The 26225-nt window shown below is 42.4% G+C and overlaps 2 protein-coding genes across 3 annotated transcripts in view; one reads left to right on the top strand and one right to left on the bottom strand.

Annotated features, from left to right (window-relative positions):
* GULP1 (GULP PTB domain containing engulfment adaptor 1) overlaps positions 1-26225 on the bottom strand; it is a 169109-nt gene that overhangs the window by 53377 nt on the left and 89507 nt on the right. The gene's annotated exons all lie outside the window — the stretch shown is intronic.
* On the top strand, positions 23702-24574 carry LOC133626081 (testis-specific serine/threonine-protein kinase 6-like). Its single transcript, XM_062002712.1, has one exon. The coding sequence runs from the start codon at positions 23702-23704 to the stop codon at positions 24572-24574; it is 873 nt and encodes a 290-aa protein (XP_061858696.1).

Here is a 26225-nt window from a genome sequence, read left to right as displayed (position 1 = left end):
GTCAGGCATGCCTCTAGACTTATTTTTTAAAATACTTACATACTATTTAGTGCTAATGAGAAGTTCACTGATACAATATTGGGTTTTACTTGGATACTGTAAGAATTTTGAAGAAGGTGACATTTAATGTTTTGTATAACACAAAGCAAGGTAAGGCAATGTTTTTCCCATATAAATTACAACACATTTTTCATTGCCATCTGCCATTCTTCCAAACATAAATCTGATGAAAGGTTATTTTTCTAATATATTACTTACTGTGATCTCACTTGCAGCTGTACATAATCAGAAATAACTTCTATGAGGTCAATGGATCTTCTAACTCAAAACAGTTTAACTGTTCCTTTAAAGTATGTTAAGGCTTGTTGGTCTTTCATTGAATGTCTGCCATTATGAAAGTGAGCTGCTGACCAGCCACATACCAGACAAACACCTCGGTTCAAAGATGTAATATTGGCAGACAACCAGATCTGCTTGCTCCACATGCAAAGATTTGCAAGATAACGCAGCTGCAGAGAATTAACAGACACTATTTGCTCATAGAATCAATAGATGTTTTACCATTGACAGCAACTAGGAGAACAACTCAGCTCTGTAATGACCAGAAGAGTTGTCTTACACAGCAAGCTAATAAACAGACCTGTTGTGAGGAATATATCTTCTTTCAGATGATAGTTTAAATGAAAAATTTCCCATGCTTTTAACTTGAGCAAGACACACTTTGGTCCAATTCCACAGTGAAATTATTACAAATGTTTTAATATTTGCACTTTGGATGGAGAAACTATTAAAATAAAAAAATAAGTATGTTTTACTTTTATTTTGTTGGCTCAATTAAAAGTCAATACAAATGCATGACAACTTCAGGCATTCAGAATCCTTTACAGTTCTGACAAGTCTATACCTGTTATCACATGCCCAATAGCTATTAATAATGTTGATTAACTGTCAGGGTTAATAGTTCACTTTTTTTCCTTGCCATCAACAAGACACTCTCCAGTAATTCTTCCCCCTGTAAGCTCACATTTTAACCCTCCACATTCGAATTTTATATATGTAAAATCTATGCAGGTGATTTTCTTAAAAACTTAGCGAGAATACAAAAAAACCCATCTATCCTTCAGAAAAGTTAGTTATTAAGGGTCAAAAAAATAATTACACTTAAAACTTGACAAAAATTAGTTTTGGGTGCACTTTTGAATATTTAATGTAGACTTCCACTCTTCCAGTAGAGAGCACTGTAGGATATTTTAATAATAAACCAACATCTGTTTTTCTTGTCATCACATTTTGACCTTTAAACCAACTCCATTCTTTCAGAGAGCATAATTTCTTTATTACTCTGAAACTTATGAACATTAAAAGTTATCTTTTATGCAGATTTCAATGCAATTATATGAAAAAAGTGTTTATCAAACTCATATAATAAAGAAAAAAAAATCAATGCAAAATTGCCAGATACTTGCTGTCAAAATTCAACAGATTTCTACAGCAGAAGTGTTAATATACTGAAGAAGGGAAGACAAATGAATCCACAATCTGATAACATCAAAATGACAGCATATAATAGAGAAAAAAAAAGAAGAGGGACTACCAGTTATAAAGCTACACAGAAAACAGATGAACAAATGTCTAAGCTGTTAATTGCTTCTTAAAACATGCACAGTTTTTGTTCTGCTCAGCCTTACATATAGATGTGTTCTCTGTCACTTAAACAGCAGAAGTACAATATGGACCATAAAATAAACACCCATCGCTACTTTGGGTTCCTTCTCTTTCCCCATCCTATAATCCAGTTCCCTACATGTAACAGCCTTCTCTGTTCTCAATATATTGTTTTTTGTTAGAGTACAAAAATGCTTGAATTTTTCCCCTTTGGGGAGAACTTCTTTAGGAACCTTAAAAACAATTGGCTCTCCCAGGCATGATCGCTGCTCAAACGAGTGCAGAAATCAAACTCACCAAGGGAAAGTCCGAGAGAAAAAAATGACACAGACATCAGCACATTCCCTGAATATCCTCTGCTTGTCTGACATGTAATGTTCTACAGAAATGCTGACTCTGACACAGGGAAAAAAAATCTACGCATTTTCTGAGGTAGTGTTCAAGTATGATTTGCAAAAAAAGGATGCATGACTGAAAACATAGAGAAAAAAAGATGGCTCTTCCAATGGAAATAAAATATTCCCAGATATTTCATCCATGAGTAGAATTAAGTGAAATGCATGTGAGAGTTGAAAATATTTACAGTAATTAAGATATAAAGCTTATCTTCTTCATATTGAAATGGGGGCAGGAGGGAACAGAACATTAGAGGAAAGACCACAAAATGAATAGGTAATTGTTAATGAGACAACCTTCCAGATGCAGTGATGTAAAAGACATATTGTGCTTAATTTTATGCTTAATCTCTTAATAAGCCACACTAATTTAATTCATACTTTCCTCTCTTCTCTAGCAATGCAATACACTGTCAAATGTATAAACAACCATCTCAATCTTAAAATTGGGTGCTATGACTAAATAGTAATGAATGGAATTTGATAACTAAAGCTTAATGTGTCTCTAAACAGTTGATGGACATAGACATTATAGATGTTTCTCTGGAGCCAAATACCTCACCTGGCTCTGGATGTGGTTATTGCCAGGAATGCAAATGTCTGGAAGTAAGAGTATCTATCTAATAGAAATATATTTTGGTAAAGATGCTCAAAAAACTGAGGATATGTGGCAGTTCTTATCCTACCTACATCATTCTTAAAACTCATGTTTAGATTTGATGAAAAATTACATTACTCATTAGGATGAAACCTAAAGCATGGTCCAAGCAAGCCGAATCTAGCTTGGTGTAATTTTAAATGCAAAGAATAAGAGTTAATTATACCAGGCTGTATTCTTCCTCAAATCCCACTGCTAGATGGGAAAAACTAAAGTGGACAGAAAAATAGAGTAGGAGTTCTAGTGGTTTTGCCTGGGCCAGGTTTTGGTAGCAGAGGGCGCTACAGGGGGAGGCTTCTTTAAACAAATTGCTGCCAGAAGTTTCCCTTGTAGCTGACAGGGCTAATGCCAGTCAGTTCTACAAAGGACCCCACAGCTGACCAAGGCCTGGCCAATTAGTGACTGAGGTAATGCCTCTGTGAATAATGTACTGGAGAAGGGGAAGAAGTTGCTGCACAGTTGCCAAACTGCAGCAACAACAGGGAGTGAGCATGTGAAAATATCTCTGCAGACACCAAGGTCAAAGGAGAAGGAGGGAGAGGAGGGTGCTAAGGCCCTGAAAGAAAGACTCCCTTGTGACCTGTGCCCCTGCAGTCCATGGAGGCCACCAGGGAGCAGAGATCCACTCGCAGCTCGTCGAGGACCCCATGCCAGAGCAAGTGGATGCCTGAAGGACGCTGTGACTCTGTGGGAAGCTCACCCTGGAGTGAGTTCCTGGCAGCACCTGGGAGCCCATGGGGATAGAGGAGCCCATGCCAGAGCAGGTTTGCTGTCAGGACTTGTAATCCTGTGAGGGACTCAGGCTGAAGCAATCAGTACCTGAAGAACTGTTCTGCCTCTGGATAACCCACACTGAGGCAGGGTTTGAGGAGCTGCTCCCATGGGAGGCCCCATGCTGGAGCAGTTCATGAGGAACTGCAACCCATGGGAAAGAGCCACATTGGAGAAGTTCTTGAGGGACAGTCTCTCGTGGGAGGGACTCCACACTGTAGCAGTGGGAAGTGTGATGAGGCTTCCTCCTGAGAAGAAGCAGCGGCAAAATCCATCTGTAATGAAGTGACCACAACCTCCATCATCCCCCATCCCCTGCGCTGCTGGGGGAGAAGTAGGAGAGTCCTGGGAAGAGGGACAGGTAGGGGGAGGTGTTTTAAGATTTGGTTTTATTTCTCATCTCCCTCTTCTGATGGTTCATTTAATAAATCAAACCCTTTTCTCCCCAAGTTGAGTCTGTTTTGCCTGTGACGCTTATTGCTGAGTGATCACCCTGTCCCTATCTTGATACACAAATCTCTTGTTATATTTTTCTTTCTCCTACCCTGTTTAGGAAGGGGAGTGATAATATGACTTGGTGAACACCTGGCACCCAGTCAGGACTAAACCACCACAGGAGTATGCATTTATACTAAGGTAACCAGATTGTTTGTAAGCAGAACTTCAGAAATATTTAGGATACATTTTGTAAATTGTCAAACCAACCTTCTTCAGAGAGATCACTGTGGTTATATGCTAAGGGGGATATCAACAACAATTATTTAAAACCAAATTAGATTGCAACACAGATATCAAAACTGGTCTCTGCACAGAAGTGTCTAATCGTAAAAGAATAGTAAGAAATACAGCTAGTAACTCCATAAGGATGATCGGAACAGGCTGGAATACAGAAAGCAAGCAAAAAAGAAGGCAGAAAGCTTATATTGTCAAGACTGTCACTGTAGAAAATACCAGTTGTACAAGAAAAAATATGCAGTATTTCTTCAGTCCATCTATCTACAGAGCATTTCAGAAGCACATCTCAAACTGTATCATGCCCTGAAGAGCTGTCAGGCTGAACCTGAAGATTATAATGAGCTGGGGGGGTGGCGGTGGTGTGGTGTGTACACTGCTCTTCCATTGCATACATCATTATCAGCTGTGTCACAGTGGCCTAGAACTCAACGACTAGCTGAGAATAAACACAGCTACATGCAGACTTACTTCCACCTCAGACAACTGGATGATGAAAAAATGGTTCCTTGGCTCTGATCTGCAGACTTGTTAGCTGGAGCTAAGTGAGCTCAACATTCCTACCCAGTGAGGCATGTAGGCAGTAGGAGGGTAACAAGAATGTCACTTAGGGAGGGATACGCCAGCTTGAAACAAAAAGCAAGCTCAAGTAATTTTTACAAAGTTCTTTCAAAACTTATCATGTATGGGAAAAGGAGTTAAAAAGCAAGACTATAACAGTGCACAAATGACAGTGATGATAGTAGTAGTAGTGTATCATACTGAAGGCCTGTTCTATTTTTAAGCCCAGGAAGACTTCCCATGGCTGACAAAAAGAATCAGAGACGGTATTTGGCATGAAAGAAACAAGGGCAGGGGAAATTTATCACTGGAGAAAAATCACCTTTTGACAGTATTCTTTCTTTATGTGTGTTGCAATATTCATTAGCCTTCACGTGCAAGAATCCTGTGCTCAGATATTGGATAAAAGGAAGAAGTAAATTAAGGAACAACATTTTTCCAAACTTTTTTTTTTTTTGGCAGAAGCATCTGTCAGCTCCTTTTACTGCAACAGGAAATGTCTGTGGGCAAGCCAAAGGCATCATCTTCAAGTTATTGTAGCTCCTTTGCTTCAATACAGAAAATATGAACACTAAACAGATTAATCTAACATGGAACAATGGCATCAAATTACTATCCTCTCTGTTTTTCCACTGCTGGTCAGCAACTCCAAAGAGCCCCCTGTAGTGCATTGTTGTTACTGCCTGGAAGTTTTAGGATAACTAACAAAAAGCAACTAATCAGATGAGCATACTGTTGACTAACGTGGTCTGGCTTGACCATATTCATGGCCTTCCTGAGTTGCTTCTGACTTGTATAAAAAATGACTGAGACACACAACTATAAATGCTGAATAACATCCTTGCCAGCTCCTGCAATCCTCTATCACTACTCTGATAGTAGTTTAGATTTTATCTAGTCTCCAGTGTCCAAGAACTAAGAACTGGCATCTCTAAATTCACTGTGGAATCTTAAAATGTAGTGCCCATTTCTGTAAGAGTTTACTGAACCAACATGCAGTGAATGTGACTATTCAAACAATTGTACTTCTGCTAATGTAGGTGGACATGGAAGAGTACCTTTAAGTTGACAGGAATCATTCTGTATCCAGACACAGAAAAGAGAATTATCAAACTTGGCACTTCCTTTAGAAAGGTATATTCCAAACATGAAGTGCCTCTGACACTCACTCAATGAAGACATATCATACTTCTTCAATGTCCCAATTCAGAAAATTTGTGTTCCTGACTGGACTGTTCCCAGTTAAAAAAAAAAAAACAACAAAACTTTGACTTAACTGAAGAGAATCCACCTAAAAATCATTCATATTCACTGTTTAAAACACAAAATTTTAAGCTTTAGAAGTGTATAATAACAGACTAGACAGATTTTTTCAGCTTTACAAGTCCATAATTAGACATTAGACTTAGTTCTGCACCACAGAAATTAGATTCAACCCAAGTATTATTTCTCTATGCAAAGAGTAGTCAGATTAAGCCTGTAAACTTAGTGAAACACCGTTTTTCTCCAATTCCTATGTATTTTCAAATATCTTAATACAAGGAAGTTTGCATTTTATTTGCACTTGTTTTCATAAACCAGATGTCAATACAGTGATTTAATTTCTATTAACTGTAAGCCACAATTTCAACAATTCCTATATTCCTCTCAAAGGCAGTAAAGTAGTACAAACAGCTCTATAGCTATGAACTCTTCTGCAAAGATATCAAATATACTGTTAGAAACTTCAGAACAAAGACACCACTTTGTTTTAACTCCCACTTAATCTCTGCATATGTTAGCTAGCAACACTGGCAAGTCTAGGTGGAACTTCACTGCACTGCAATGTGAAAAAATGTTCTCATTGTTACTACTTGTATAAGCCCACTTCCCTCTCCAAACAGGTGACAGTTCACCTTCTTTACCATTCCCAGGATGCTAAGGAACAGATCATCCCATCATCCCCTCAAAAAACTCCCATCCCAATCTAGTACAATGCTACAGTTAAAGACACAGCAAAATGAAGACGCCAAGTGCTGGTATTCTCACAACAACTTTCTGAAGAGTTCTGCTGTTAACACCCTACATGAGATATGAAAAAATGTTGCCCTGGTCTTTGGCTCTGCTTTGCCCTGCTGTATCAGCTCACTGGTTTTCATGACACAGTTCCTTTAACTGCAGCATGTACTAGTCAGTGCTATATTAGCATTCTGCAGGCCATCTAGCCCTTTTTATAAAATATAGCAAGTTAAAGCTTGAACTCAGTGTTCTCCAGCTCCATCTGTCCTGCTTTTTTTTTTTCTTGTTGCAAATATCTAGCTTATTAAACACCTCCGCCCAAGAAGAAGGAAAACTGAAATAAGATGATGAAAAGATTCTTATGAAGAAACAAGTTGTGTCGCCAAGTATTCAATAACAAAACCAATCCTAGTTCATTAAACTGGCAAAACTATTCTGCTTTTATAATAAGATGAAACTTTCTAAAATTTTGAGCATTTTGATTTACCCAAGAGCTTCTTTAATGGAGTGTGGCAGCTGAATCAGGGGTGCACCTCTGAGCCATGTAAGGAAATAGGCCATGGTGTTATTCTGAGAGTGTCTATTCCTTCAAAAATGTATTTCTCAGATGACTTGTTAGGCATGAACTCAAGCACAGGCTTCAGATTATTTCTTTTGTAACATGTACAAGAACAGTCACGAGTGTTTTTTCAAGGTGGGAATTGTGCAATTTTGAGTGTTTAGCTTGCAATAACTTCTTCAGATTGAAGTTGGAAACAAAATCATTAGTCTTTCTCTGTTCATTGTAAATAAACTCTACAAGTTGTGGAAGGAATTGTGATGGATTTATAAATTTTATACATATATGTAAAAACAAAGACAAGAGGAAAAGTACTAAAGTTATTATTTTTTCCTGGAAAATATTATCAATATCTTATAAATACAGAGATACAACTCCACAAGCATTTTCAAATTTGTGAATAAAGTTTATTTTGGTCTAAATCAGTTTCTGCCTCCTTTGTCCTTGATTAACATGATAATGTTGAACTTGTATCATGTTATTTTGCCATGGCAACATGGAACGACATTATAAACTCAGAAACAGAATTCCCTGTGGGATAAAAAACAGAACAAGTCACAGTTATGAATAAAATTCTCATTGAAACATAAAACAGCTTCAGTAATAAGAACAAATAACTATTGTCCATTACTCTCGGTTTATTAAAGCCCTTTTCCAGTTTAATGTAAAATACGAAAGAGCCTATTTTAAAGACACTGTATCTCTTTTGAATCAGAAATTTTAATACTGTGAGCATTACTGCACAATAGTGAAATGACTCCTCTTTTAACTCTTGATTCATAGAAACACTTGGCTGTCAAACAGAGGACAAGAAGTAGAACAGAAAATAGTTATTCTGTGTGGAGCTAGTGGTTTAGTTTTAGTAACCTGGAAATTCAAAACCACTTTTAGCAATTTTTTTCATGCAACACAAATTTTGAACATAATTTGAACATTTTCTTTGAAACTATCATAAGATCATCAGAAGATGATCTGTTACTTTGAATTCCAGTATTGTAACTACTTTAGTGTGTAGCAAACAATTTATGCACACATTCTATGAAGAAGATAACAGGAATCACAGGACAAATATATGTACTGAGGTATATTAAAGGACAGGAAAATGTAGTGGGAACTACCTTTGTTGGGTTTTTTTTGTTTGTTTGTTTCCTAAACTGTAGAGTTCCTACACTGAGAACCACTACCTTTGTAGAACAAAGAATGAATCTAACATTTTCTTGGTAAAGCAATTTCTATGAGGAAATATGCTGAATCAGGATTTAAAGTGTAATCCATAATCACATGGATAATGTACCAGAAAGTGCTAAAATAAATGTCATACATAAATTAATTGCAATATTTTTATGTAAGTGGCCAAGAAAATGTTTTCTAAAAAATTTCTTATTTTTCTTTGCTCCTAAAATCTAAGTTCCATGTATTACTATAAATGTCTTGTTAATTTTACACAAATTACACTTGTAGACATCTCTGAGATACAGTATTCACAGAGTACCCTCAGAATTTTTCAGAGAACATTTTACTGGGGTGGACAAGTGAAAATCAGATTAGCTGTCTATCTGTGAAAGTTAGAGAAGCTCCATACAGCAGTGAAGAAAAAGAGGACAAAGCAGAGTAGTAACTGTAACCTCAAACTGCATTGTGTTTGAGGTTCTGAGAAAATCTCTTTAAATAAAGTGGGTAGCTTGTGGGGAAAGAAAAAGGACAGAGAATCCAGCATTGATTCTGGGTACTCTCAGTACTGGAAATGAAAAGGCGTAACAGCACAATGAAAGCACACTTTGGAGACACGCTGAAAGAGCAAATGAAGAACCAAGATTGAAATGTACTGGAACATATGGAATCTTAAGACTAAATAGGTGGCACTTAAACAGGGCAGTTAGACAGTATTTTCATCTGTAACTGATCCATAACCACAGTACAAATAAACTTTAAAAACATCTTTAAATCTTTGGGAATTAATGTCATATTTATTAATTATGTCAATTAATGACATAATGTAAACATTATTTTGAAGACTGGGAACATACCCTTAACATAAAACACTCTGGCCAGTTTGTCTTTGAATGTCCTACCTTCATTAAAGTCAAAACCTACTATGAATCTCTCTTTTTCAATTCCATCACAGATTCTGGAGTTCAGTACTACACAGGCAATAAGCCTTAAAAAGAAAAGCACTTCTTACATTGACTTGGCTATACTGGATCTCTCACTTTTCCCATATGTAACTTGAAGTGTCTTCTCTGTTTTATGAACCTGTTTATATTCTCCCTTGTTAATCTGTTTTTTTAGAAGAAACTGTCTTTTCTTCACATAATCTCACATGAAAGCCAGCTATAAAACATACCTGATCATGTAATCCAACACTTGCCCTCAAGGCATGTCATGAATATCAGTAATGGAGTTTTTCCAAAAGCTGGCTAGGATGAGTATAATTTATTTCAAAATAGCACTTGGAACAGAAAGAACTGCCTCTTTAAGCTACCATTTTGTAGATATTTAAAAGAAATGTGCAGAGCACTATCTAAATATAGGAAATATTTTCACTCTGAACAACATGGATTAGGGAATTGGATTTTTTATTAGGAAGATCATTTTAGCAAATAACAAAAATGTTTAATAGCAGCAATTCCAATGTGACAGCATCAGACAGGAAATGAACGCATTATTAGCATGATCTTAAGATCCATCAATAGATGAGACGAATATCTCAGATGAACTGTTCTAACAGAACATAACTGAGTTGGAAAGTAATTTATAAATTATTTTACAATGACAATTAATCCAAAACTAGTGTTGGCTCTCACTTCTTACTTCATTACAAAAAAAAAAAAAAAAAAAGATCTATATTCTGATACTCAAGTAGAAAAAGTATGCTAGTCTCAATCATTACAGCCATTGTTGGGTGAACATAAAATAAGAAACCAGTGTATTTTAAAATCCTTCATAGAATGACTTACAGTGTTCTCTAAGTAGTAAAATAATCCTTTCTACTAAGAGAGCAGGTATTAAGAACATATCTAGTCCTGAACTCAAGGCACTGAAGTAGAAGGTAAAATTTGGGATCTAATTTGAGAACAGTTTGGGGCAGACTTGTGGAAAACCTCTGGTGGTACCTAATTTTTTATCTGAGAATAATAACTCACCCATTTCTTGCCTGCATTATCATTTAATTATTCCATCAGAGAAGAAAGCTCATAAGAATCAAGTCTAAGGTCTTCTGTTGCTTACTTATTCTGAACTTTGATCTATAACTATTTGCATTGGAGTGGCACCTAGAGAGAGCATCCATCTCATTACTCTAGACGCTGTACAAACATCAAAAAGCTAGCCCTTAGCTTCAAAGAATTTATCATCTAAAGAACTATGATAAATTAAACTAACCTCCTGGAAATGCACAGCACAATTTCAGTTAGTAACTCTGAGTGTTACTGATAAAAATCAATATAAGACATTGAACCCCACTCTTCTTGTACATTCTAAAAACAAACAGTGATACAAATAAAAAGCTACAACTAGTACAAAATAAACAGAATGCTCTCCAATTTTGAAAATAAAAAAACATGTAAAGATGTGCAACTTTCACATCTCTCTCCTGGTTACCCAAATGCAAGAGAGGGAAGATGGCAAGCCTCTGAAATACATCACTAAAGGACTGAGCATTCACTTGAACACGTCATGCCTAGTCTCACAATAAATAACATCTAAACACCACACTTCCTATACCTGAAAAAAAAAAAATATGGGCACACACAGAGAAGTATATCATTCCTTCAGTTTATAGGCCATTCCCCTAATGTTCCCATTGAGTCCATCTAGTCCATAACTTCAGGTCTTATTCATCATAAATCTTTCACAGCAGGGCAGTTGGGGTGTGTGTGTGAGATAGGTCATTGCATACAGTATGAGGAGTTTGCAGCTGGTCTATTCGATGTGTCTTTCCAGTAAGTTGAAGGCACTGATCTTGAGGATGTCACTGGGTGCCAATTCACAATCTGTCATTCTGTATCTTGCTCGTCCAGGTCCATCCTTCTGTGATCTGGGTGGTTCTTACTGCAGTGTCAGTGATATGGCATAGAGCAACTACAGTAATGGTGACATACAAGAGCAAAGTTATTTAACAACTAAGATAATACAATTCAATTCATGGAATTCAAGGGCTATTCTCACCCAAAATAAAATTTCCTTGAGGTACACACTGAATTTCCCCATCTTTGCCCATCATCTACCAAGTGCACCCAGGTCCCTGAGCAAAAACAATCCCACAAATGGGTTTGCCTTTACCCGAGGTAGGACTCACCCAGACTGCTTTCCCTAACAGATCTTTTATGTGCACTACAGGGACTTTATTCCCTTCTACAGTATGTAAAAGTTCTGACTGGGCAGAGCCAGCTCTGTTGACAGATCCTCTGGAGTTGACTAGCCAGGTGGCCTTTTCTAAATTTGTATCCTAATGTTTGAATGTCCCACCCTCCATTGCTCTCTGTGTGGTCTTCAATAGTCCATTGTGTCGTTCAGCTTTTCCCGAGGCTGGTGCAGGATAGATGTGACAAATCCATTCAATGCCATGCTCTTTGGCCGGGGCATCAATGAGGTTGTTTCGGAAGTGTGTCCCATTGTCTGATTCAACTCTTTCTAGAGTGTCATGTCACCAGAGGATTTTCTTTTCAAGGCCCTGGATGGTGCTCCAGGCAGTAGCATGAAGCACAGGATACATTTCCAACCAGCCGGTGGTTGCCTCCACCATTGTGAGCACATGGCGTTTGCTTTGGCAAGTCTGTGGCAGTGTGATGTAATCAATCTGCCAGGCCTGTCCGTATTTGTATTTCTGCCATCACCCTTCACACCATGTGGGTTTCCACCGTTTGGCTTGTTTGATTGTAGCATGTCTCACATTCATGGACAACGTGTGCAATGGTGTCCAAGGTTAAATCCATCCCTTGATCACAAGCCCATTTATAGATGGCATCTCTTCCTTCATGACCTGAGGTGTTATTGGGCCTACTGAGCTAAAAATAACTCCCCCTTGTGTTGCCAATCCAAATCTACCTGAGCTACTCCAATCTTTGCAGCCTTGTCCACTTGCTGGTTATGGCGTATCTTCACAACTAGCTTCTCCAGTCGAGCAGCGATGTCTTGCCATATTGGGGCAGCCCAGATGGGTTTGCCCCGTTGTCTCCAGCTGTTTTGTCGCCATTGCTGTAACCAACCCCAGAGAGTATTTGTCGCCATCCACAAGTCAGTGTAGAGATAATGCCTTGGCCAGTTTTCTCATTCAGCAATGTCTAAAGCCAACTGGATGGCTTTTACCTCTGCAAACTGTCTCGATTCACCCTCTCCTCCTGCAGCTTCTGAAATTTTGCGTAGGGAACTCCACACAGCTGCCTTCCACCTCCGATGCTTCCCCATAAGATGACAGGATCCATCGGTGAACAGGGCATACCGCTTCTCATCTTCTGGAAGTTCCTTGTATGATGGGGCCTCTTCAGTACGTCCCCTCCTTTTCTGGTGATATTTCACTGTCTTCACACTCTGGCCAGTTTGTGATCAATTCCTGAATTCCAGGGCGGCTAGAACTTCCTACACGAGCTCGTTGTGTGATCAATGCCATCCACTTACTCCATGTAGCACCAGTTGCATGATGTGTGGAGGAAGCCCTTCCTTTGAACATTCAGCCCAGCACTGGCAGTCGGGGTGCTAGGAGAAGTTGTGTTTCCATGCCAATCACTTCTGACACAGCTTGAACCCCTTCATATGCTGCCAGTATCTCCTTCTCGGTTGGAGTGTATGGGGCCTTGGATCCTCTGTATCCCTGAGTCCAGAACCCAAGGGGTCAGTCTCAGGTCTCCCCAGGTGCTCTCTGCCAAAGACTCCAAGTAGGGCCATTCTCCCCAGCTGCGGTGTAGAGCACATTTTTAACATCTGGTCCTGTCTGGATTGGCCCAAGCGCTACCACATGAACAATTTCCTGTTTAATTTGTTCAAATCTTTGTTGCTGTTCAGGACCCCATTCAAAATAATTTTTCTTCCGTGTTACGTGGTAGAGAGGGTGCACAATCAATCATACTGCAATTTGGAATGTGAATTCTCCAAAAACCCACAACACCTAGGAAAGCTTGTGTTTCCTTTTTGCTAGTTGGGGGAGACATGACTGCAATTTTGTTGATTACATCTACTGGGATATGGCGACGTCAATCCTCCCATTTTATTCCTAAAAACTGGATCTCCTGTGCAGGCCCTCTGACATTACTTTGTTTAATGGCAAAACCAGCCTTCAAAAGAATTTGAATGATCTTCTTCCCTTTCTCAAGAACTTCCTCTGCTGAGTCACCCCACACAACAAATGTCATCAATGTACTGCAGGTGTTCTGGGGCCTCGCCCTTCTCCAGCGGGGCCTGGATCAGTCCATGGTAGATGGTGGGGCTGCGTTTCCACCCCTGGGGCAGTTGATTCCAGGTATACTGAACCCTTCTCCAAGTGAAAGCAAACTGGGACCTGCACTCTACTGCCAAAGGAATTGAGAAGAATGCACTGGCGATGTCGATGGTGGCATACCATTTGGCTGCCTTGGACTCCAGTTGATATGGGAGTTCCAGCATGTCCAGCACAGCTGCGCTCAGTGGCAGCATGACTTCATTCAGGCCACGACAGTCCACTGCCAGTCTCCACTAGACTGGCCATATGGGGCTGTTAAAGGGTGAGTGAGTTTTGCTGATCGCCTCTCCAGTTGGCAAATCAACTTATGAATGGGAATCACGGAATCTCTGCTGGTGCGATATTGCCGCCAGTGCACTGTTGTGGTCACAACTGGCACCTGTTGTTCTTTGACCATCAGCAACCCCACAACAGAAGGGTCCTCTGAGAGGCCGGGCATGCTGGAGAGTTGTTCAATTTCCTCTGTCTCCACTGCAGCCACATCAAAGGCCCACCAGCACCCTTTTGGGTCCTTAAAATATCCTCTCTTGAGGTAGTCTACGCCCAGGATACATGGAGCTTCTGGGTCTGTTACAATGGACTGTTTGTGCCATTCATCCCCAGTTAAACTCACTTCAGCTTCTAACGAGGTTAGCTGTTGAGATCCCCCTATCAATCCAGAAATACAAATGGATTCTGTCCCTTTACAGCTTGATGGCATCAGAGTGCATTGTGCTCCAGTATCCACTAAAGCCTTGTACTCTTGTGGGTTTGATGTGCCAGACCATCGGATCCACACTGTCCAATAAACTCGGTTGTCCCTCTCCTCCACCTAGCTAGAGGCAGGGCCTCCCTAGTACTGGCCATGGCAGTCATTGGATACTTTTTGTAGAAAAGAGCTAGAAGTCCCCTTGAGGGGATCAGAATTGAGATCAACCCTTCTATTCTGTCTAGGGAGTTGCTCACTGGAAACTGGAGATGCATCTTTCCAGGAAAAATTGCTTCTTGTAACCGTTTTTCCCCATAACTCCTGTGCCTTTAAGGCTGAAGTAGTTTGCCCATGCCACTTGTTCATGTCCTCTCTGTGGTCCTGCAGGTAAGACCACAAAGCACCTCATGGTGTCTGCCCTCTATATTCCCTCTCTTGAACAGAGGGACATCTACTCCTAACAGCTGAAGTATGGACTCGGGCAGGTGGGGGGTGGGACATATCTTCTTTGAACTGGCGGAACTCTTGTGACATTTTATCTACAGCTGTAACAACAGCCTGCAGGGAGGAAGACAGACTTTCTTCATATTGCTGAAGTTGAACACCCATTTACCCCACCGTTTTCCCCTCACCTTCTTTCCAGGAGATGACTGCCAATGAATTAGCATATGATGATGGTGCACTTTGCAGAAATCTTCGCCACATAGACTGTGTGCACTGGACCTCATCTGGGTCTGTTGGAACTTGCTCATTATAAATCATTTCCTGCACAGCAAACTACCTCAGGTACTGGATACCTTTGTCCATTGTGGTCCACTTGCCTGGGTGGCATATGATATCTTCTTTGAAGGGGTATCTTTCCCTCACACCAGACAAAAGTCTTCTCCAGAGGCTGAGGACTTCTGTCTTTCTTCCAATTGCCTTGTCAATGCCACCATCCTGGGACAGAGAGCCCAGCTGCCTGGCTCCCCTGCCCTCCAAGTCCAAGCTGTGGGCCCCATTCTCCCAGCATCGGAGCAGCCAGGCAACAAGGTGATCACTTGGATGGCAGTTGTAATCCTTTTGCACTTCTCACGGTTTGCTCAGGGACAAGGACCAGGAGATTATCTCTGGCTCTGATTCTTCCTCCTGCTCCCGTGATGATGCTGGTTCATCTTCATCCCTCACAAGGCGAAATTATTTTTTTATGTATTTCTTTTTCTGGACAGGAGCAACTAACACTGGCACAGGTTGATCCTCTGATTCAGGATCAGTGTCTGCTGTTGGAGTTAGGGCAGCAACAGTGTCAGTTGCCTTGGTTTGAATAGCCACAGTGGTTGCTAGGGTGGCATTCCTAATCTGTACAAGTAAAAAACTCTTCCAATACCTGTTCATATTCTTCTGTATGTCAATCCCTCCATAGCTAACCAACCTCATAACAGTCTGAAAAACAAATTTTGCAACTCTACTCAAGAAAAACACCCTATCTAGAGCACAGAACAATAAAACCACGATGGCTGGAACATCCCAAGTGTATTCCGAATTGTCAAAAGCTATTGCAGTTACCCTGAATGAGTAAGGGAGGATGGAAAAAATTGGAAAAATTACATCACTCTATTTTTTCCCATGAATTGAGTGTCATTATTGTCACTAAATTCTGAGAGGAAATGTCCAAATTGAAGAAATGACAACTAAGTCATGTACAAGTACTGGCCCAGCTCCATACCCAGTGATACAACCATACCATAAGCCAATAACAACCAGTATATCAGAATGAGTGCTTTCGTCCCTTTCCAAAGGCAATGAACACTATCACAGAGAATACATAGTGCATATGAGAAATTATTGGCCAATATCATTTAAGCATATAAATCAACATTGTGACTAGAATTTTTTTAACTAATATCAGAAATGTACACAAAAAAATTGTTTCAGCCCACTCTGTCTTATTTCAACCCTGCGGGCCCCACGTTGGGTGCCAAATAATGTTGTGGTTTTGTCCAGCTGGGAACAAAGAGCCACGAGGGTGCTCACTCACTCCCTCCCCCTCCTGGTAGAACAGGAAGGGGAACCAGAGAAAAAGGGAAAACCTGTGTAGGTTGAAATACAAACAGTTTAATGAACAACAATAAGAAGAAACAAGTTCAGGAAAAACAGTTATAACAGTAAATGAGAGGATATACAAAAGGAATGGTGTGTGCCGCAGCTGCTCACCACACGGGACCCGACACAACCCCTCTCGACTGGCAGCCGAACCCGCAGTTCCGCAGAGCTGCCGCTGACTAGCTCCCTGCCTGTATGTACTGGGCATGACATCAGAATGGTATCGAATACCTGTTGGCCAGCCTGGGTCAGCTGCCCATGCTGTACCCCTTCCTACTTCCTCATCAAAGTTAACCCTATCTTAGTCCAAACCAGGACAGAGCCTCATAAAATGCAAGCTGGGATATGACTTCTAAATTCTGACTTAGGAAGACTACATATTCCTGACTTCAATGGATTTTCAGCAAAATATTATATTCATGAGTAGATAAGACTTTCCTCCTATCTAATTTTATAAACAGAACGCTCTAATTAACTCAGAGACTTACTGAGTTACATATCTCTGTCTTCCTAGTATTACCCATTTCAGAGGTATGTCAGCACTAAAGCAATAAGAGATATGGCTAAGGGACAGTTTCAGTCCATGTTTCAATTGATCTCTTCCTTCAAATGCAATCCAGGTTCAACACATATCATTAAGATTTTATATATATCCTTATTTCCACATTTCCCCTCTTTTCAGTAACAGTGCAGCAATAAAGTGAAAAACTTGTAAAGCTACAGAAATTGACTAGATCTTATTTCCCTTAATGATTCAGAATAAAGAAAATATTACTTATGCAGGGAAACCCGTGTGTTTGAGTAAGCTCCTGTGCTGCCTCTACACTAATGCACACAGTCTGGGGAATAAGCAGGAGGAACTGGAGATGTGGGCATAGATGCGGGGGCTACGACCTCATTGCAGTCACTGAGACGTGGTGGGACAGCTGCCATGACTGGAGCACAACCATGGAGGGCTATGTATTTTTTAGGAAGGACGGGCTGACAAGGTGAGGAGGTGGAGTTTCTCTTTATGTGAGAGATCAATTAGTGTGCATTGAGCTCTGCCTGATGGGGATGAGGGGTGGGTTGAATGTTTGTGGGTGAAAATTAAGGGGTGGGGTAAGATAGGTGATGCTGTTGTGGGAGTTTGCTACAGGCCACCTATCAGGAGGAGGATGTGGATGAGGCCTTCTACAAACAGCTGAGAGCTGCCTCAAGATCACAATCCCTGGTCCCCATGGGAGACTTCAACCTCACTAATATTTGCTGGCAAAGCCACACAGCCAAGCACACGCAGTACAGGAGGTTCCTACAGATTGTTAATGACAACATCCTGTCACAGGTGACTGAGGAACCAACGAGGGGTGTGCTGCTGGACCTTGTGCTGACAAATAAAGAGAGTCTGGTTGGGGATGTGAAGGTTGGAAGCAGCCTTGGCTGCAATGACCGTGAGATGATAGAGTTCAAGATCCTTTGTGGAAGACACACGACACAAAGCAGGATCGTGACCCTGGAATTCTGATGATCTGACTTTGGCCTCTTCAAAGACCTTCTTGGAGTGATCTCATGGGATAAGATCCTGGATGGTAAAAGTGCCCAAGAGAGTTGGTAAAGCACCACGTCCTCCAAGCCCAGGATCGGTGTGCCACCCCATGTAGGAAAGCAGGAAAGAGAGGTAGGAGGCCTCCATGGATGAGCAAGGATCTGCTGGGACAACTCAGGGAAAATGCAGCCAACTATGAGAGGTGGAAAAAGGGCCTGATTTCTTGGAAAGAATATGGGAACATTGTCAGACTATGCAGGGGTGCAACCAAGAAGGCTAGAGCCCTTCTAGAATTAAACCTAGCCAGGAAAATTAAGGAAAACAAGAAGGGTTTTTTCAAGTACATCAGCAGCAGAAGGATGATGAGGGGTAATGTGGGCCCGCTGCTAAACACAGAGGGTACCCCGGTGACCAAGGATACAGACAAGGCTGAACTACTGAATGCCTTCTTTGCGTCAGTCTTCACAGCCAAGGCTGGCCGTCGGGACACCCAGTCCAGTAAGGACAGCAGGATGGCCTGGACAACAGAGGACTTGCCTTGGATGGAAGAGGAAGAGGTTAAAGACTCATTGGCCAAGCTTACCCCTCGTAAGTCAATGGGTCCTGATGGGACGTATGCAAGAGTGTTAAGGGAGCTGGCCGATGTGGTTGCTAAGCCTCTCTCCACCATTTTTGAACATTCATGGAGGACAGGTGAGGTGCCTGAGGACTGGAGAAAGGCCAATGTCACTCCAGTCTTCAAAAAGGGCAAGAAGGAGAACCCAAGAAACTACAGGCCGGTCAGCCTCACCTCCAACCCTGGAAAGGTGACGGAACAACTCATCCTGAATGTTATCACTGAACATATGAAGGAAAAGACAGTTATCAGGAGGAGTCAACATGGATTCACCAGGGGAAATTCTGTTTGACCAACCTGATAGCCCTCTACAAGGGCATAACTGGCTGGCTAGATGAGGGGAGAGCAGTGGATGTCATCTGCCTTGACTTCAGAAAGGCTTCTGACACTGTCTCCCATAACATCCTCATCAGAAAGCTCAGGTAGTGTGGCTTGGATGAGTGGATAGTGAGATGGATCGAGAGCTGGCTGAATGACAGAGCCCAAAGGGTGGTGATCAATGGCACAGAACTGAGTTGGAGGCCTGTAGCCAGTGGAGTTCCACAGGGATCGGTTCTGGGGCCAGTCTTTTTCAATATCTTCATCAATGACCTGGATGAGGAGACAGAGTGTACCCTCAGCAAGTTCCCTGATGACACCAAACTGGGAGGACTGGCTGATTCACCAGAAGGTTGTCCTGCCATCAGTAGGATCTCTACCGGCCTGAGAGGAATCTCATGAGGTTCAACAAGGACAAGTGCTGAGTCCTGCACTGGGGAGGAACAACCCCATGCACCAGTAAAGGCTGGGTAATGATCTGCTGGAGAGCAGCTCTGCAGAGAGATACCTGTGAGTCCTTGTTAGCAATAAACTAAACATGAGTCAGTGAAAAAACTATTTCACCATGAGGGTGATGGAGCACTGGAACAGGCTGCCTAGGGAGAGTGTGAAGTCTTCTCTAGAGGTCTTCAAATCCTGCCTGGACACGTTCCTGTGTGACCTGATAGAGGTGGAGATCAACTCATGGAGATCAGTGTATGTGAAAATATTCTGACTAACAGCCTGGATTTTGGAGATTCCTGTTGTCTTGGTTTAATTGGTAAAATTTTAAGTCCTTGTAGCAGTTTCTTTTCAAAAAGTTGTCCTATTCTCTTTTCCTATGATGCCGATCTATTGATTTCTTCTTGTTTACTTTGGGATTATTTTTGGTGAATTGTAGATGTAAAAAGGTGGCAGTAGCTCTATAAACAAAGGAAAGGCTGAATAAACAGAAATAATCAACTTTGTTGAAAGTAAAAATAAGATGTGAGAAAGAATTAATTCATCTGCAGGTCTCAATTTAATTTAAGCAAAAACAATCTAAGAATCACTGTGGGCAACTGTCATCACATGTGTGAAGTCGTTTCTGGTAAGGGGAAAGGAGCTGTAAAGGTGGCTCCTGTAAGAAGTTGCTCAAAACTCTCCCCAGCTCTGAGCCAGACCCCTTCTGCGGCTAAGCCAATTAGGAGCCTCCACAATCACTTTTTAAGAAGAAGTCATAAGAGGAGGCTTCTTCCTGTTCCTTCTTGCTTTTTCATCTTTCTTTTCCAACTGGTGATGGTGCAAGGAGTTGGAAAAGACAGAAAAGCAACCATACGAACTCCAAGGTCAGTGATGGAAGAGAGGAGGAGGTGTGCTGGAGCAGACTCCCCTGCATTCTACAGAGAGGACCGGTGAAGCTGACATTTGTTTGAACTTTGTACAAGACCCCGTGCCAGGAGCAGTGACTATGCCTGGAGGAGGCTGTGTCCCATAGCTAATCTGTGTACTCTTCAATTAATCACTCCATTGAAATAGGTCTTCCTAACCACAGACCATGCTAGATAAACCAACACTACAGAATGCCCTGCTGCAGATTTTCAAACTTCACCAAAACAATGCATATACCTAAGAGACTGAACCTTACATTAAAAGGCTACAAAAAGGTTTGAGCCATAGGTTTCCCATATATATCTATGTAAACACTATGTGCCTCATAATCCAGAAGTCATATGACCTCTGAAAGTTTCACACTCTAGCCCTTCTACACCTTGAATTCCATGATGAAACAGAGCAACAGTATCCCAGTCTTAAAGCAAAACTGTCCTGGTTTAGGTCCATCAGGGAACAAAAGACCATAATTAGCCTCAAATACCAAAGACCTGAGGATTGCCAAAGGGCAGGGAGAGCTTAATTGCCGCTTAAGGTCTAGGACAAAACAGACCAGGCTACTTGGCTTGGGAAAGAAAACAGAAAATAATTTAGTGCAATACCAACTAAAGCATAACCATAAAACCCCAAAACATAACCAAAATAAAGCAACATAGAGCAGTACAATGATGAAGAGTCCTACAGCTACACTGCACAGTGCCTGGCACTGGCCAGACAGAAAATGTGAGTGTATAGAAGGTGAAGGTGGACATGGCAATGGGCTTCTTAGGAGGAATACAGAAACACTTTTCAGGCATGTAGGATCAAATTTATGAAAGTTAGATCTTAGATGGAGTTGAATCTGGTGAAGAAGGTGACAGACAATGAGCTGGTGAGGAAAATGGACCACAGCGTATATGCTAAGGGAACTGCATCTGTTCAGCCTGAAAGTGATTAGACTGGTGTGTATGTGTGCATGCCTATGTAAGGACGAGTCACAAGTGGCTGCAAAAAAAAAAAACGGAGAAACAAAAATCACAATGACAGGAATTAAGTACTGAACAGGCTGCCCAGAGCCCAAGAATCTGTCCTTGCAGGAATTTAAAGCTCAACTGCATCAGGCTCTCCTGTGTCGCACCTGATTTTGAAGTCAGCCACTTTTTTCAGATGTAAATCAACTGGATTATCTCCAGAATTTCATTCCAAACAAAAATACTCTGGATTCTTGAATTTCAATTTCTGAAACAAATGCTAATACAAAAGCAATGGAGCCAAAGGACAACTCTAATACTCAAGGAATAGTAAGGCACTCCACCTTCCATTTCAGAAAAAGTTTTACAATGAGTTAATTGCAGTTTTTTATTTTCAATCCAGGTTACAGTCATTAGATGTACATCTGCAGTGCCAAAGAACTGATTCTAGAACTTTCTACCAAAAAAAGTACTTTAAGCTGATAGTAGTCTATTTTTCCTCTGATGAGAGAACTGAAACAGACAGCTCAAAGTAAGAAACGGGGGAAAAGGCTGTAATTAAGCAGCCAGGGTGCTAAGGAGAATGAATGTGAAGGCAATCCATGTGAGAGAAATAAACTGCTTGGATACAAGGGAAACTTAAAACTTGCTCAGAAAAGGGAACACTCCAGGGTTATGGTAGGCTACAGATGACCTTAAATGCAGACCAGGGTTTCTGTCCCAAACCAGCTTCACTACACAGTTTTAATACATTACTTAATATATTGCTGAGAAAGGGTCATAAAATACTTCTCAGATCATACATTGTATTACCATTAATTGCTGTGCTCTATTTTTTATTCCTCCCATGAAATTATAGCTTCCATCTCTTACTTGCATCGTAAATGGTTTTTTATACTTTTAACTGGAGTGTGACATACAGTAGTGGGATGTTTCAAGCAAAACTGAGCTTATGAAGAGACCAAGGGATCACAAGCAGAACCTGAGAGAAGATGAGAGCTCTGGAGAATAAATCAAAAGCTACTGCTTTGCCTTTCAGTTGCTGTTTAAAATATATCAAAAAAGTGATCAATATTTTTTTATCTTACTCTCACAATTAAATTCATTTTTTTTCTAATAGAATCTATCAAATATATTTCACTAAATCACATGTGCTGTACTGACTGCTTTTCTTAAGAGAGGAAAAGAAAATATTGCAGTACTTCAGAAGTTTCAAAACTTTGGGGTTTTTATTAGCCCTGAGTGATCAAATGATGATGCCATACCAGATACAGATGTACAGTGGGTGCTATAAATAGCTGTCTTCTGTGGTAGCCACCATGCTTTTGCACAGTCTCCTCATGCACCTGGAGAAGACTTTGCAATAGTACACTTTAGCTGTGCTGGACAAACAAGAGCAAAAAGGGTATCAGCCTGGAGTGCTTTTCTCTGGGCCAGATTTTGGTAGTGAGGATCTACAGGTGTAAACAAAGAGCTGCCAGAAGTTTCCCCTGTAGCTGACAGGGTTAGAGCCAGTCAACTCTAAGATAGACTCACCATTGACCAAGACCTGGCCAATTAGTGACTGATGTAACACCTCTGTGAATAAAATATTGGAGAAGAGGAAGATGTTGCTGCACAGTTGCTAAACTGCAACAGCAGAAGGGAATGAGAACGTGACAACAACATCTCTAAGTCGAGTAGTGGAGTCTGTTTTGTGCAGTACCGTAACTGGCAGCGAACCCTCCCTGTCCTTGTCTCAATCCACACCAACCTTGGTTCTCTTTTTTTCCTCCAATTTTGCTGAGGTCTCCACCATCCTAATGAGGGTGGGAATGAATGGGAGTACTGAGCGAGAGACTGTTGTGATGCTTCTTTGCTAGCTGGGGCCAAACCACAACAATGCGTTCCTGTGTGACCTGATCTAGGTGAACCTGTTTTATCAGGGGCTTGGATTGAATGATCTCTAGAGGTCCCTTCAAACTCTGACCATTCTCTGATTCTGTAATATGCCACCTCCAAATTATTCAGAGGAAATAAGGACAGACTGAAGCCTTTCCTCAGTAGCCAGTCCCGGAAAATGGATATTTAAACACTCCTCATCCAAAGATTTTATCCTATTGTAAAAATTTGAGTGAGGGGGTGGAAAGGGTCAAGGCTCTGTAGTAGGAGCTCTCCCCCGGCACATGTGTGGGCATGTCTGGGACACATGTGATTGGACGTGACCCACCAGACACCCCTGTGAGCTCACAAAGGTGTTCTCATACCTGACTGCCTCTCACCTCAGGCCTCGGCAGAGTGCTGGAGACCAGACACACACGCTGGCAAGCACGCAGAGGGGCTGCCACACACTTGGCGCTGCAGCTTCTGAAGCCTTGAGTAAAAGTCCAGCTTCAATTGAGGCCCCTGGGTTTGGATATCATGCCACAGGCTGATCCAGGAGAGAGGCTGCTTGGCAAGCTGGGCTATCGCCTGGGCCAGACATTAGGGGAAGGCAGCTTCTCCAAGGTGAAAGCGGCCACCTCCTCCAAACACAAAGGCCCCTTGGCCATCAAGGTGTTGGACCGACGGCAAATGTCCGCAAATATTGTCTACAAGTTCCTGCCACGGGAGCTCTCCATCGTGCGCAAAATCCGACATCCCAACATTGTGCACGTCTTCGATGTCATTGAGGTCGGCAATAGGATGATCTACATTGTGATGGAGGCCGCAGACACTGACCTGCAGCAGCTGGTGCAGGAGAAGGGGAGGCTGCCCTGCGTCCCCCAGGCCCGGGGCATCTTTGTGCAGGTCGCCAGAGCTGTGCAATACCTGCACGACCGCAACTTGGTGCACCGCGATCTCAAGTGTGAGAATGTGCTGCTCACTGCTGATGGCCGCCAGGCCAAACTCAGTGATTTTGGGTTTGGCAGGGAGATCCATGGCAAGCTGGACCTGAGCAGAACCTTCTGCGGGACAGCGGCCTACTCTGCCCCAGAGGTGCTGATGACAGTCCCCTATGATGCCAAGAAGGCCGACATGTGGAGCCTGGGGGTGATCCTGTATACCATGGTGACCGGCACGCTGCCCTTTGGCTACGCCAATGACCACAGCATCGTCCAGCAACAGAAAAAGGGGGTGGTGTACCCAGAGGGGCTGCCCCCACTGCTGGAGCCCTGTCAGGCCCTCATCACCCAGCTCCTCCGGTTTAGCCCAGCCGAGCGGCCCAGCGCTGGGCAGGTGGCCCGCAACGCCTGGCTGACAGGGCACAGCGCAAGGAGGAAGCGCGCCCCAGAGATCCCGGCACAGCACTGATCTGGCAGCGTTTGGGGTGTTCAGGGATGGAGTAATTCAAGGTTCACATTGCTGTAGTGGAAAAGTGTTTCTGAGGTTTAGTGGTCCTTTTAATCCCTGGGCTGCCTGTCCATGGAGCAGATTTAACTTAAAGCACTGGCAAGACCCTCTGTTCTTGGAAGGGGGTCAGATCCCTCCACAAAGCAGATGTGTGAGCCTGGGAGCTCATGGTAAGAGCAAAGCATGAAACTGTTCACACCAGCAGCAGCTGCCTGACTGCAGTGGGGGACCAGCCTGCCAGGTAGGTTAGGCGTCTCCCATGGAGGGCCTGGGCAGGGTGGTTAAGTAACAGCACTTCCTGATCCGCTTCAGAGGAAATCTAGGGGCGTTTCTTTGATTGCCCAAACAGAAAGAGAGCACCATCTAGGCCACATCCTGCACGTCTTCTGTGTGTGGGAGATTCCCTTTGCTCTACCTCCATGCAGACATTAGCCCCAGGCAAAACCCTTGCCATTACAATTGCAGGCCCTGGTTTTCATGGAGGACTTCAAACGCCCGGTTACTTCCTTTGTAAGCCACACAGCTTAAGAATGCACAATCAAGGAGGTTCCTGCAGTGCACTGATGAAAATTTCCTGACACAGATGGTTGAGGAGCCAGTGAGGAGGAGTGTGCTACTGGACCTTGTACTGACATATAAAGGAGGTCTGGTTGAGGATGTGAAGATCAGGGGCAACTCTGGATACTGTGGACATGAGATGGTGGAGTTCATGATCCTGCAAGGAAGGAGAGCAGCAGGAAGGAGTGCAACCCTGGTCTGCAGGAGTGATAACTTTCTTCAAAGACCTGCTTGGAGTAATCTGATGGGTTAGGCCAGGGTGCCCGGGAAACCTTATTAATCTTCAAGCGACACTTTTTCCAAGCCCAAGATCAGCATATGACCTATTTTTTCACTTGCAGGAAAGTAGGTAAGGGGCCTGCATGAATGAAAACAGAGCTTCTGAAATAACTCAAATGGAAGAAGGAAGTCTCTAGAACATGGGGAAAGGGCCTGGTTTCTTGGGAAGAGTACAGGAACAAAATCAGGAAGGTCAAAGCCTGTTTGGAATTAAACCTGGCTAAGAAAGTAAAGGAAAATAAGAAGGGCTTTTTCAAATACATCAGCAGCAAATGGAAGATTAGAGAGAATGTGAAACCACTGATGAACAAGGAGGCTGTCCTGGTGACGGATGATGTAGAGATGGCAGAACTACTGAAGGCCGCCTTTGCCTCAGTCTCCACTGCCAAGGTTGGCCCATGGGAAGCCTAGGCCAGCAAGGATAGTAGGATGGTCTGGAGAATGAGAGACATTCCTCCTTGGTGGACAACTATTAGGTTAGAGACCTGTTGGGCAAGCTGGACACTCACAAACCTAAGGGACATGACAGGATGCACCCACGAGTGCTGAGGAAGCTGGCTGATGTTATTGCTAAGTGTCTTGGTTTAGCAAGGAGCAGCTTTTGCCTGGTAACAGGGGGAGCGGGTTGCAGTGAAGGACCTGGTGAAGAGTTTGTGGACTCTCCCCCGGCTCCTGGGTCCACACCTACCTCTGGCCCGGATGGGCCAATCTGGCGTCTCTGCCATCACTATTTAGGGACAGGAATTTGAAGTGCTGGCAGGAGGTGTATGAGTGA

This window comes from Colius striatus, chromosome 9 (assembly GCF_028858725.1).
Source record: "Colius striatus isolate bColStr4 chromosome 9, bColStr4.1.hap1, whole genome shotgun sequence".
Classification (NCBI taxonomy): domain Eukaryota; kingdom Metazoa; phylum Chordata; class Aves; order Coliiformes; family Coliidae; genus Colius; species Colius striatus.
The sequence above is the reverse complement of the archived record's forward strand: the minus strand, read 5'-3'. Positions and strand labels throughout refer to the sequence as shown.

Excerpts from the sequence above, each read along its gene's own strand:
- LOC133626081 (XM_062002712.1), top strand. The coding sequence starts at position 23,702 with ATGCCACAGGCTGATCCAGGAGAGAGGCTGCTTGGCAAGCTGGGCTAT.